The sequence below is a fragment of the Pygocentrus nattereri genome, chromosome 4 (assembly GCF_015220715.1).
Source record: "Pygocentrus nattereri isolate fPygNat1 chromosome 4, fPygNat1.pri, whole genome shotgun sequence".
Lineage (NCBI taxonomy): Eukaryota > Metazoa > Chordata > Actinopteri > Characiformes > Serrasalmidae > Pygocentrus > Pygocentrus nattereri.
In genome coordinates this window covers 24,617,232-24,631,469 of record NC_051214.1, presented here as the reverse complement: position 1 = coordinate 24,631,469, position 14,238 = coordinate 24,617,232, and the positions used below count along the sequence as shown (strand labels likewise).

At 39.7% G+C, this 14,238-nt stretch overlaps 1 protein-coding gene across 1 annotated transcript in view; it reads right to left on the bottom strand.

Annotated features, from left to right (window-relative positions):
- kifap3a (kinesin-associated protein 3a) overlaps positions 1 to 14,238 on the bottom strand; it is a 38,776-nt gene that overhangs the window by 19,973 nt on the left and 4,565 nt on the right. Inside the window, exons 6-10 of the mRNA XM_017718475.2 lie at positions 10,099 to 10,198; positions 9,563 to 9,687; positions 8,297 to 8,395; positions 8,018 to 8,196; positions 6,883 to 7,045 (exon numbers count right to left, since the gene is read on the bottom strand). Coding sequence (XP_017573964.1) covers positions 6,883 to 7,045; positions 8,018 to 8,196; positions 8,297 to 8,395; positions 9,563 to 9,687; positions 10,099 to 10,198 — 666 coding nt within the window. The remainder of the gene's footprint in view (positions 1 to 6,882; positions 7,046 to 8,017; positions 8,197 to 8,296; positions 8,396 to 9,562; positions 9,688 to 10,098; positions 10,199 to 14,238) is intronic.

The following is a 14,238-nucleotide window of genomic DNA, read 5'->3' as shown; positions in this document are numbered from 1 at the left end:
CACTTTTTACATTTTACATGTAAAGTTTTACATGTAATTGGACCAGAGGTGCCCAACTTTTGTACACAACTCTAATTTAAGGGTAATTACCTAACTACATGTCTGATTACACTATGAATTACCTTTCACACTCAAGATGCATGTTGTACTGATACAGTCTGCAGTCTGCATTAGTGCACATAAGTCAACGTGAAGCGGAAATTATAGCGCATTTTCCTTCCGTACTGTGACGTCTCTAAGCAACTTGAGTATTTTTTGCTTGATGAAATGCGGGGCTGGTGGGAGGTGGAGGTGAAACATGAGTATATTGCTTCATATTATTTTTCCCCACCTGCTGTTGCACAGCATTGTAATGAAAACTCAGATCTTTTCAAGGCATATATTTTGATGGAGGATTGCAGGAAAACAAGAACATGTGCATTATATGTATATTTTTATGATACAATATATGATATCTAAGAAATAAATATCTATTTTTTTTTTAGTAAATCAAGGCTGAGCACACAATACCTAAGCCATAACAAAATAGTTATTTCTTCTACCTAGCAATACAAATGCCTCCACCTCCATGAATTTTTATGCAAATGACACCATTTTACATTGTTCTGCTGACTCTGTACATGCAGTACATCAAAAATTACAGTGCTTCCTCTTTCCATGCCTTGCAAACTGCTCTCTACAAGCATAGTTTTAAATATGGAGAAAGCTAAATTCAAGCTGTATTTCAGAACTTCCAACACCGATTTTATATCTCTACCATGATGAGATCAAAGAGCCACTGCATGAAAGTCACATGGTTGGACGATACACTTACTTTTAAATGTCATATAAGTAAGTCAGTTAAGTTAATTAAGGCAAAAGCTCAGATTCCTCTAACAAAATAATGTGTTTTCCAGTGCAGACTAGGAAAATGAATATTGAGGCAATCTTATTATCTATTCTCAATTCTGGTGATATGATTACCAGGCATAAAAACACTGCAGTGCTGAGAATGATCCACCACCCAAATAGTACCTGCTCTGTGAGGGTCCTTGAGGGTCCTGACCACTGAAGAACAGGGTAAAAGGAGGCTAACAAAGTATCAGAGAAACAGATGGACTACAGTCTGTAACTGTAGAACTACAAAGTGCACCTATACAGTAAGTGGAGCTGATAAAAATGGACAATGAGCGTAGAAACAATGAGGTGGTCATAATATTATGCCTGATTTGTGTATCTGTCAATACTGTACATCTGTCTATTCAAACATGGCGAAAAAGTGTAAACCTTTCATGAGTATTTACACCGCTTCTTCACATGCTCAGCTACACTGCAGATCTACTCGGAGTCTAAATATGGGTTTACTGGTTTAGACAGTTTAGAATCTGCAATATTAACAGAATTGCTCTGCTTGTTTCAATGAACTACAAGTGAGAAATAATTTACTACACTATGCTTTTGTTATCACCAGCCACCACTGCAACTGAAAGTAAGGAGCACTAATCAGTGGTACTGAAATGAGTGAGGGAAAAACACAGCGATAAAACTCATCTACATTGTGCGTTTCCAAAGGTGCTGCTGTGATAAAATGTGCAGCACACAAAAATATGCTCCAGTTGTCTGGGGTGCTGATCTAGGACAAAGGGCTCACAGCTCTGAGATAAGCAGTGGTGATGAGAGGAGGCTGAGCCTCACTTTTCATCTTTATCAGTGGGGTCATGACCCTCAGTGGGGGCTGTTGGGATGTGGAGGGAAGGCTGTGGTCTTCTCACTCTGCTAGACAGGCTCAGGGGAGAAAAGAGATGAGAGGGGCAGATTCATCATGGGAAAGCCAGGCACAAGCACAAAATAATAAATGTGTACATGTGGTATTTCTTGCTATCAGGATACCCGCATTTAATAATGAGTAGTTTTGAAGTAGAGCTCACAGAAGAGGTGATTGATTTGGTTGATTTATACTTAACCTGTAACATATAAGGAATATGACTGGCCGATTCATACGCAACAAATCTCTGTGGAATTGGCCCAAATTACCTCAGACAGCCCACATCAAAACGTCACAGCTCAGACGTTCATGTTCAAGTTAATGTCAGATAGAACAGCATTAGGCAAGTAAAGTGGGCTTCAAGTTACTAAAAGAAGCCCAACAAGACCAAAAATGCATGGCCTTGCAAGAGGCACTTTCAAGATGGTATCTAAAAATTGTCCTTTTAATTAAGCTAAGAAGATTCCCTGTTTTTGACTTGAGGATAAAGAGACTGTGCCGAGTCAAACCTCCCTTTAGCAGTTCGCCTTGTCTTCCAGTTATCCAAAAAACAAGAGGTGCTGCTATTGCTAGGTTTTGTTGTTACATTACCCTGTGGCCAATTTGAACATGACTGCTATTACTAAGGGAGTTCGGATTACAGAAGGATTAGGAATTACAGGAATTACATCACTCCAGAATGATTACTTAGCAGACTGTGGACATTTCTTGTTTGTACTGGGGTAAAACCACAGACCTCATCACTAATAGCTTTAATTACAGCACCTCCCCAGCTAAAACTAATCCATCTTGAGTAGTGCTGTTGTGTTTTAGGCTTGGGTAATTTTACATGACTCCAGTTATGACTTCAACTACACAACAAGTTGGATTCACAAAACCCACAAATTTGTTTGTACAAATTTAGCAGCTTTTCGTTTCAAATACTTCCACATACAGCTCTGCTTAGATATTTATAAACAGCTCATGCTCAGTGAAAAACTAAATGAATACCAAGATGAACTTGGATATCCACCTATTTGAATAATCAAAAATAATAATATTCATTTGACATAATTAACCTTCATTTTAAATACAGCGCCCTGAAAGTATTACAAATGACACTTAGATTTTACTTCAAAAGACTGACCTCTCAAAATTGACTGATTTAAAGTGTTTTTAAAGAAAAAAATTTATAGATATTCACAAGAAAAAAGGAGAAGGTTACAAAATAATATCCAAATGTTTGGATAACCCAGTGAGCACTGCTGGATCAACTTGGATAAGATTTTGTGGTCAAGGGAAACTAAATTGGAGCCTTTTGGATAAAACGATTTAAAATGCTATGTGTGGCACAAACCTAACACTGTCCATTTCTCAACAAACACCATCCTAGCAGTGAGGCATAGGGGATCATGTTGTGGGGATTCTTTTCTTCAGCAGGGGCCGGGCATCTTGTTATAACTGAAGGTCTGATGTATGGCACAAAATACAGGGAGACAACCTGGTTCAGTCCAAAAAAAAAATGTAGGTTTGAAAGGAACTTCATCTTTCAGCAGGATAATGAGCTCCTCCACATCATTACACTATGTTCAAATCAAAGCCCAGATCTCATTGCAATCGAAGGATCTGTGTCATTGTTTGAAAACTGCGGCCCACGAGCATCATCCTATGAATCTGAACAGCACAGATCAATTCTGCTAATAAAATAAGCCGAAATCTTTCCCTAAAAGCATGCAAAGGTGGCAGAAATGTACCCTAACAGGCTTAAAGCTGTTATTGCAGAAAATGGTGGTTCTACCAAGTGAAGGTCTGAAGGTGTTAAATACTTTTGTTTTGAAGATCTGCTGGCAAAAAGTGTATATTACTGCACTTCAACATATGTCCAGTGGGAGTCAATGTTCGGACAGACCAGATGTTTCCATTTGAACCCTTTAATGTTCTGCTTAACCAAACGAAAAAAAACAAACAAAACAAAACAAAAACAAACAAACAAACAAAAAAAAACAATTGTTTTATTATTGCCCCAAACAAATATAACATATAAAATTCCACTGTTTTTTTTCTAAGTGGGGACATTAAAGGGTTAATCAATGTTTGTGTTTATACCAGCTGCTCTAAATACTTTTCACTTGTATACATGACTGAAGCGCAAACTCCTTAGAGATCCAGTCGAATCGCACACTCATACTATCTACAGTGCTTCTAAATGCAACACGATATTAGGATGATATTGTCCTGCAACTCCTGCACTGTGCTAATGGTGTACGAAAGCTACTCTTCTCTGACAGCAAGCAGCTGTAAAAACTTCAACAGATAAACAGGTAAAGTGCTTGCAATCACAATCACAGTTGCTTGCAAGCATTTCACTTGCTTTCCACTTGACATTGATGACACGTCTACTAAGCCGGTGGTTCAAACATTTTTCTCCCCTACTTCCTCATATATTAAACCTACTGTGTATCCCTGCTCGCTCCTCACAGACACACAGCCACAAAGCGCTGAAAGACGAATCCTTTTTTTTAAAATCAGAACTGCATTTTGAAAGCGTGCAATTTTCAAATTGCAAGTGCTGCAGTTTTAATCACAGCCTACATCATCAACAAACTTAACCTAACAACAGGGAGCTTGTGAACCACCTGTAGATTAAGTCGGACCAAACAGAAAAAACAACCACCCACTATGCTCCGTGCTCAAGCCTACAACCTGAGAAAGTATATATGTTGGTCTTCTGCAGCAGGAAATCACATTTTAAAATCACATCAAAGTCACAATGTTCGTCATAAAAACTACAATTAGATATTCTGCCCAAATCGTTTGCGCACACATAAGCGCATATTGCATATCTAAGATATTTAGTCATGTAAAATCACTCCCTCTTAATACATCAAACATGTTTATGATACAATGACAACACAGCACTGCCATCGGCTTTTGATGAAACTTTGCTGCTTAAAAAAGGACAAAGCTTCTATCAAATACTACACAGTGAAACAAATACTAGTGTAACAAACAAGTACTCAAGTATTCAAATGATTCAAATGAATGAAAAAGTTGACGCTGTGCAAAATGTAAATGAAATCAAAATGTAATGATGTGTGAATCATTTAAACCCTGTATTTATTTGAAAACAGTACAAAAACCACATATCAAATCAAATATTTTGAAAAATATATGTCCATTTTGAATTTGATGCCAGTAACACATTTTTAAAAAGTTGGAACAGGGGCAACAAAAGGCTGGTAAAATTGTGTAACGCTCTTGCTCCAGGCTAAAGACACATCAGCACGTTCAAAAGCCAACATCCGTGATGGTTTAGGGGTGCATTAGTACATATGGCATGGGTGACGTACACATCTGTGAAGGCACCATTAATACTAAATGATATATACAGGTTTTAGTAAAATATGCTGCCATCCAGATGACCTTTTTGTCCAAGGAAGGCCTTGATTATTTCAGCAAGACAATGTCAAACCACATTTTGCACACATTACACCATGGTTCTATAGTAAGACCCATAGTAAGAGCAGAGTACAGGTGCTAAACTGGCCTGCCTGCAGATCAGACCTGTCACCCACTGAAAACATTTGGTGTATTATGAAACGTCAAATTAAAAAATGGTCATGTATTTTTCAAAAACATTAAAACTTCAGTTTCAACATTTGATATTTTGTCTTTGTACTATTTTCAATTACATATCAGGTTTACATGATTTGCATATCATGGCTTTTTTTTTTTTCCATTTTGCCAAGCGCCCCATCTTCTTTAGACATCTCCACACAGAATGCTCAGACAGATGGATGAACGGACCATTACCTATAATGTGTGTGTGTATATATATGTGTGTGTGTGTGTGTGTGTGTGTGTATGTGTGTATGTTTGTGTGTGTGTGTATATATGTATGTTTGTGTGTGTCCACATGTCTCCACAGGCTGCTAACACTGGACGTCCCTCGTGCTGGAAAAACAACATTTACTTTAAGAGTGAGTGTGTTATTTTAACAAGTATATTATATTAATTATACGGGACACATAACCCCCCCACCCCACCCCCCCACAGACCTTTCAAAACACACTCAGGGGTGCCAAAGACAACTGTGTCTGGGTGTACAGAGCAGGCACCAATCATACGCCGTATTTCATCTCAGGAAGCGGTTAGTGTAAGAGTCGGACACAGCCGGACCCTGTCCAGCCAGTGAGCAGAATTCAGTCAACATCTGCAGACTGCGCTGACTGCTGTGTCTGATGTATGCTGATGTAGGCTGATGTAGGCTGATGTGGGCCATGTAGTTTTGCTAGCTACTGCATTATTCAAATCTCTACTATAAACTGCCTTTAAAAGTGCAGTAAATATTTATTTACGTAAAAAAAAAGCATTAAGAAGTCAAACAAAATTATACAAAAAAGTCTTGCACTGTTTCACTGCACTTGCTGCTCTTTCTGAAGCAGTTCAGACCCTCCTCCGCCAAAAAGTTAGGGAACAAACATAGAATGACCAAACAGTCAGGCATTGATGGAAATAATAACTAGGGCTGCACCATATATAAAATTTGTTAAGTGTTACAGACACTGGCCACCGCAATGCTGATATTACAGAAGGCTGCAAAAAGCAAATGAGCTGCCTGTTTTCATAAATCAAGGTATTCATGTACATCCAACAACAGTAATTCTGGCCAAAATAATGCAGGCCAGCATTAGCCACTTCACATTACTGATTAAGCATGTATGCTGGGGATGAATGCTCAGAATCGGCAGATTCTTGCTCTAAATACCAATGTATTATTTTGATTCTGTCTGTTCTGTGTTGCAATTTTATTTATTAGTGCTAAATAGCTAGATGACTTACTTTCATATTATTTAAATAGGAAACTAATTTTTCCAATTGCAAATTTCAAATGAGTTTATTATGCTATTAAGTTGAAATTGAAACTCTGGCTAACAGAAAGGTTTGTTCAACCTTTTACCACAATACAGCCATATCACTACACATACGGATCACAATAGAGTCACAATACTAATATTTTGTTTCAAATGCCATTTGGAGGTTTCCTTCCTTTCCTTCTTCAAATTAAGAGAGTCACATACTGAAGGGCAATTCTTTCTCACACCCAAACCCCAACATGCTCACACAATCACACATGCACACACAGCTATGTTGCTTACCTAACATGGTGGTGAGTTTGGGCAGCAGGCCCACCTGCACCATCTTGCTGCGGAGGCCTGTGTCGAAGGAGAGGTTGAGGAGGAGACGGAGAGTGACATTCAGCAGATCTTCATGTTCACAGGGCACCAACTTAGCCAGCTTCTCCACTGTGTCAGTGTCAGCCTGGCATTCAAGCACATACGTAAATATATTAAATGCAAGGACATGGCATAAAAAGAGTAACACCAGAAAAAACGACAAAGAAAGAAACAAAATGATAAAAGATAGAAAACACTGGTATAAGGCTTTCAATAGTGAACCAGACCTTCATCGCTCTCTCCTGAACTCTTCAAGTCTGTCTCAGCACAAACACACCACCCTGTTCACAGGCCCATGAATGTGCAGTGAGGTCTGCAGCACTGTTTTAGTGATGTGGCTTCGGCCTGGCTTGTTAACACATCTGTGGACCACTACAGCTGCGCTCCCACTCAGCCGCAGCCACAAAGACTGGAGAAATCGGAGCCCCATTACAGCCACTGTGCAGTGGCTCTAACCTGTTTTTAACCAAGTCTTCAACGCTAATGACTGCTACTGCAACCATGTATTAGGAATCCCACCACAGTCCACACCAAAACTATCAGAAAAATCTGTCAAAACAATCAGTGACCAACAGTTACATACAAAACTCTGTCATCATCACAATAACCAGTTAGACTACACCAAGAACTCTGTGTGGTCTCTTCAGCAAGTCATGATCAAATGGGCATTTTAACTGTGCTCAGCCTTCCCTGAGCACAAATAGCGAGATGTACAGTAGAGAGCAGTATTTAGTCAGGGATCAGTGGTACAGTGAAAAATCTGATTTACACAATAGTCCATTGGTCTCCAAAGCTTGCTTCTTTAGTTTTGCACAAGGCAAAAGGCAGCTAATGCAGTTAACGCTACATTACCCAAGCTTCCATTGGTTTGAAAGTTATTTCAAAATCAATAACTTCATGCATTGAATTTTTGCATTTTGAAACTTGATGTTTCACTGAAATATTCCTTTAATGTAACTGGAAAAATAAAACAAAAACCAGGTAATTAAAGTAAAGGAACACAAATACAGACTGAAGAGGTATGTTGGCTTTAGGGATGCAACTGTATCTTCCTCACCATATCATTCTTGTTTTCCAGAAAGATGCTGAGTTTCTTGAGGAAGGACACCACCAACACCAGGAGCTCCTCATTGTCCCGGTCCAGGGTCTTCACCAGCAGGTGCACTATGTTCTTGTTCCTCATCTTCAGCTCAGTGCGTGTGTCCTCAGACAGGTTTAGCAGCAGATACAGAGCCACTGTTAGAAGCAGAAAAATACAGACCTCTTACCAGACTCTATCTACTGCTAAAACCACCAAGGCCACAGAGGTGCACATACTGATGCCCAAGTGCATTACCTCTAAGCAGCTGCTCCTGTTTGGTCAGCAAGCCCTGGTACTTCTTCAAAGCTTTCTCATACTCTTTCTTCAGGTTCTGGTTCTCTGGGTCATCTTCCCGTTCAAAAAGTTCAGGATTTGTAACTTAACTATTACCACAAACTTAAACTTTTATGTCACTTATATTTGAATTGTATCCTGTTAAGATTTATGCATTTCAAGCTAGACAGACTGCTATACATCATTTAATCTGCAAATCAATTCACTATAGCCAAAGACATTTAAGGTTTCTCATTAATGTTTTTTCCCTGTTCTATCCAAAAGATCATTTCCACCACAAAAATCGCTATTTTGAATGGCTTTGTTCACTGTTTCCTGTGCATTACGGCTACACGTTAGTCATTACATTATAACGTCATCCATGACCGCAATGTATTGGATGGGTATTGGCTGTCAATTGTGGCTTGGACAGACAGATGTACTTACACTAAAACATCTGGCCAGAAAGCGTTTCTACTGTTTAAAAGTTGTGAATGACTTGCTTTGTTTCTGCTGATGATGGTCAATATTTTATATACAATAAATGGATGGAAATTGTAAAATATAAGTTTCAATCTTAAAAATTAGACATCAAAAGGGATTAAGATGTTTTATTCAACATTATAATATATAGTGTTATAACACACTGATGAGCCAAAACATTATGCCTAACATGCTGTTGGTCATCTGTGTACTGCCAAAGACCTCCTGGTGTCCTGTGGTATGTGGTAGAGGTCTGCATGGGATTGTTTTTCTTTTTTAGTCCTGCTCCCACAAGTTTTCATCCCACTCCCACCTGCAACTGAAATGTTTTGGCCCGCTCCAGCCCCTTGCTGTTTTGCTGGGCTTGGCAGCTGTGGCTATTTGACTACAAGCTCCACATCTCTGGAAGCTACAAAAAGTTGTGTGTTGTTCAATAATCGTTGCATTGTGCATTGAAACGTGCAGAAGTGTGTTCAAAACATGCAGTTTCACCAAAACTGCTCAAACTTTTGCATCGGCCATGAGTGTTGGGTTGCTATAGGCCTAGAGTGTTTGCATGGTTGGACAAACACTCATACACTTAGTGTGCAAAATTAAGGGTCACAATGTGAAATGTTAAGTTTTAGCCATGTAGCCTTTAAAAATCCAAGACTCTGTTTAAAACAGACAAAAACAGCAAGCTTTCTTTGACCACTGACTTCCCCCCTTGGCCTGTGTGACTCCTCAGCTCCCTTCAACCTCTGACCAGTCACTCAGAAAGGATATCAGCCTTTTTCTTCTTCTGCAGCTCCTCCTGCCAGAGGTCATACCTCTTCAGTTCGTGCTCAATAATGTTCATACACAGGGCGCCAATCTTGTAATAGGTGATCAGTCCATGGAATTGGATGAAACTGAGGAAGGAACACTTAATTGATTTGACTTGGAGACCTGGACTACATTCAGCCATGCCAAAATAAAGCTTTAGTAAGTGTCAAACACAGACTATGATTGATGTGAACCAATTCCTTTTTACCGTCCAGCAGAGAAACACTGAACAGGAGCAGAGCCAAGAACTACTATGGGTTTTCACAGTTACCTATGCAATCCATTGTTCAAATTGCTTTTGACAGTAGACAACATACTGTATTATGATGGAGCAATTTAACTCTATTATTACACAAAATGAAAACAAGCCTCCATAAATGGAATACTGTCAAACTGCCTCTGCTGGTCAAACGAGAGAGAAAGAGAAAGAACTAAAGAAAAAGGAGAGACACACATAGAGCAGGAAGTGTGCGCCAAGCAGGCAGGCTGCATCATACCTGGAGAAACAGAAGAAGATGTAGATGATGGTGGTTGCCAGATCCACGCTCTGCTTCCAGTCCTCTCTCAATACTCGAGCCAGAGCACCCAGGGCCGTCTCTGCAGAAGAGGACGTGCAGAATGCTCAGTATTAAAACCGATAAACACATTTACAATCTTAGCATCTTTCATAAGTACATTCATATGAATTTACGTAAATCAACTCCTGGCTGAACCATAGTGGCAATAGTAGCAGTATTTGTTCAGTCTCTGCATCAAAGATGCCATCTCTCTAGATACACACACGTCAAAAATTATTCAGACACTCCTTGTAATTAGTAAATGCAACTGTAAAGGTAGACCCATTGCTGAATCATCACTCACACAGCTTGTATAACTAATATAAAAAAAAGGACTGGATGCTCTGAAGCAGTCGCACATGAGCCTAAGGTCACCATGCCCAACACCAAGCAAGCTGTAAGGAAAGTACACCCCCCAGCTCTGGGGCATTGAGCTATGGAGCAGGTGAACGGTGTTCTCTAGTGTGCTAAACTATCTTTGATGAACTAGTATAGTGTTTGTGATTCAGAACTACTCATCCAACATCAGCACCTGATCTCACTAATGCTCGTTTGTCTCAATGCTATCAAATCCTCACAGTTCCAACATCGAATGTGACGCCTTCCAAAAAGGGTGGAGGCTGTTACTGCAGCAAATGCAGGACAAATTCTCGGTTATTACTCTTGATTTAAGAAGCAGCAATGGGCAAGTGTCTACAAACTTATAGACTTCTGTGGTGGATTTCTTGCACAGTGATTAAGACCCTAACTGAACACCACAGTATTGTGAAAGCTGGTTCTTAACTGAAAGGACACTATACTCCAGAACTAGGCTTAATCCCTGCCCAGGAAACAAACACATGGTATATTCATTTACTCCACTAAGAGATGTGCAAAAGACAGCCTTTCTCAACTTCATCCTAAAAATAAAGTGATCATGCTTTCAAAATCAGCTAAAATCTGACACGTTTGAGGTGAGCGTAAAATGTCCATCTACACATGAATCCACAAATCAACTGAATTTTATATTAATATGTCAAGTTACTAAAACTACTGAGCTGTACATGGGCTAATCTTAGATTCTTATGTTACTTGGCAACTACAGCCTACTATTAACAAACTACATTGCTCAGGATAAAAATTATGTACATTAGTGGGCTAATGCATCAAAAGCAAGTCTTGCATCAAAAGCAAGTCAAACAAATATTGGTCAAGTACCACAGCACTGATGCTTGGAGGAACCAGGTTTAGGATGCAGAGTGAGGGACAGAAAGAAACAGGGGGGATGAGGTTTCGCAAGCCAAACCGGAGGGAAGCAATGGAAGAGGGGTTAAAGCAACACAGAGGGGGGACGGAGTTTCAGTTACAGAGAAGAGAAGGCAAGGAGGGCAAGAGGGTCATAAGAGGCAGGAGGAGGCAGTAGAGGTCGTCTCTCTTGTGGCATGAGAAATGAGACTTCCTCTGTGAGCGGACATGCGTGTTACGCTGTAGCACGCGCCCCCTGGGCCTTCTCGTTTCCGTATGGATCCCGCCGTGACCCTGTTATAGTGTTATCACCATTTCCAAGCACAATAACAGTAATGTCTTCTGACAGGTTCATGAAGGATGTAATGCACTGTGACAGGAGAGATGTATGGTGGACGTGTTGTTTTGAAGGGCAGCAAAGGTGTTGTTATGCAGAGAGAGAACACAATTGGGAAATAGTCTGTGAAAAGGGATAGTCTCTGAACACACGCATAAAAGGTGAGAGAGGGGGCTTGTACTGCATTATGGCCTGACCATGGGAAATGCAAGTGTCAAGACTGTACATACCCTAATTTAACAGGCATGGTTTTTGATAGCATGAAAATGTTTTTTGGGGGGCTAGCCAATTTTTTTATTTAATCTTATCACACAGCCTCCAGAACAAAAGTCCAGTTTTACTACATCTGTAAAACACGAGCTGAAGAGACAATGAGTTTGACTTAATGTCTGCAGTATGACTAACTGATTAATAACGCTCCTGGTGATTCTCCCGCAGGGTTTGATTGAAGCTGTAAGAATATCCAACTGATTCTCACATTTAGATGCTTCTGAAGGCTTGGTGAACCAAATCAGGTGGTTTCAGTTAGGAGTTTGCATATAATTAAAAAATGGCCAATAGGCTTGTCTCAAAGTTGCAGAAGAGGTAGGACTGTTGTGCACTATGTATGAAAGACTGTGGGTCACAGGTCAATTGAAGGAGTCCTATAATTGGAGGACGTATTTCTTGGCTGAGTTTGAAGGATCATACAAAACGGCACAGCTTTCAGTGACATAACGGCCAAGAAACGCAGTCTTCCTCAGCTGCAGCCTTTGAGACATCACTAATGACTTATCAGCTGGTAACTCTTTAACTAGTTCCAGCATGAAATTGTAGTCTGAGCCTGATGCTCGAGACACTGTTTTACGACAGTGTTGAGAAGCTCTATGGCTTAAAACATATATATTTTAAAATACACAGAGATGCATGCAAATGCATAGTGTTACAAGGCAATACAGTCCCCAAACCCCCAACTTTTCACTATTTTACCATTATCAAAATCACATGGAAAAAAAGACATATGTGGGTTCAGGGGTTGATATTGTAGATATTGCACCAGTTCCTGTCACTGCCATTGTAAAGAAATCAGACAGTAAGTTTCTCTACAATAAATAATTTTACATTGAACTACTTTGAATGACTGTTTACATCTCAATTTAATTACGCTGAAATTTTGATCTATATCCTCTACAGAATTTCCCTTTAATATGCAGCAGAAAAAGTGTTTTTTTTTTTTTAACCCAATTTTTCTCCCCAATTTAGTCGTTTCCAATTCCACCTGCTATGCTAGCTAGGACTCCCGCAACTACACAATACTACCAATGCTAGAAGGGAAAAGGCTAACACAGGCTTCCTCCGAGACCTGTGAAGCGTCACTGCATCTTTTTCGAACCGCAGCTAATGCAACGTCATTGGACAGCTGAAGGCGCTCTGAGGAAAACACCAAGCGCCAGATCTGTTACATCAGCTAACAGATGCCTGCGCTGACTAGCATAGCATTGCGTGATGGAGGGAGAAGGAGGAGGCTTCTTATTAACCCAGAGAGAGCGAGGCCAAGCGAGACTTTCTCGGACCACCGGTTACAGATGGCTGTAGCATCACCAGGGATCAAATTCCCAATCTTCTGATGATAGGGTCAACAGTTAGACAGTTGTGCCACTCCAAAGCACCAATGTTTTTTTTTTTTTTTTTTTTTTTTATATTTTACAGGTTTGCAGACAGCCCTTCAAAGCAGCAGCCAATACAAAGATTTAAAAGCCAAACTGGGGGGTTATAAACAAAGCAGACTATAATAAAATACTGTAAATCCTATGTGTCAAACACAAGACAAGCGGGCCAGATCAGGCCCACAACACAATCTTATGCAGCCATCAATTAATATTAGTTTCTGTGCTGCACTACGTCTCCAGCATGCACTGCAACATAATGTATGCTCCAGCTCTCCTTCCCCAACAACAGGCATAAAGAAGAACCAATAGAAACAAACAGAAATAAACCTGCAGCAAATAAAAGATGTCAGGTGTCTAGTACAAGCAAATAGGCACGTTTAAAAGACTGAGCTATTCATATAATATTACAAGGTCTACTTTAAATGTCTATATTTTGGAGCTTTTTTGCAAATTTTGAATAAACAGTGGCCAGTTCGGGTTATAGCACAACATTAATTAAAAATGAAATAAAAAGATTTAATATGGCCCTTCCACTCATTCAGTTTGACACCCCTGCTGTAAATCTATCTTTACTGGACAGAAAATGAATGCCAGAAACAAGCACTTACCTTTCAGCCAAAAAAATAAAAAAACAGGGGTTCAACCAGAGAGCGGCCAGGCAGAAATACTTCCATTTTGTATAGTTTTGGCAAGAGGAAAGGGAGAGTCATTCCCTTTATGCAGCTTTACTTATTCTGATGCTTACAAAAAAATGCTGCATACTGTTACTGTTCTCTCCTTGGATTTGAACTTGGTCCTAGAATAACAGCTTATAGCTCTTTGTGTTGTAACAATCAAAAGACTGTGAGTACTCACAAGTTCTGCTTTTCA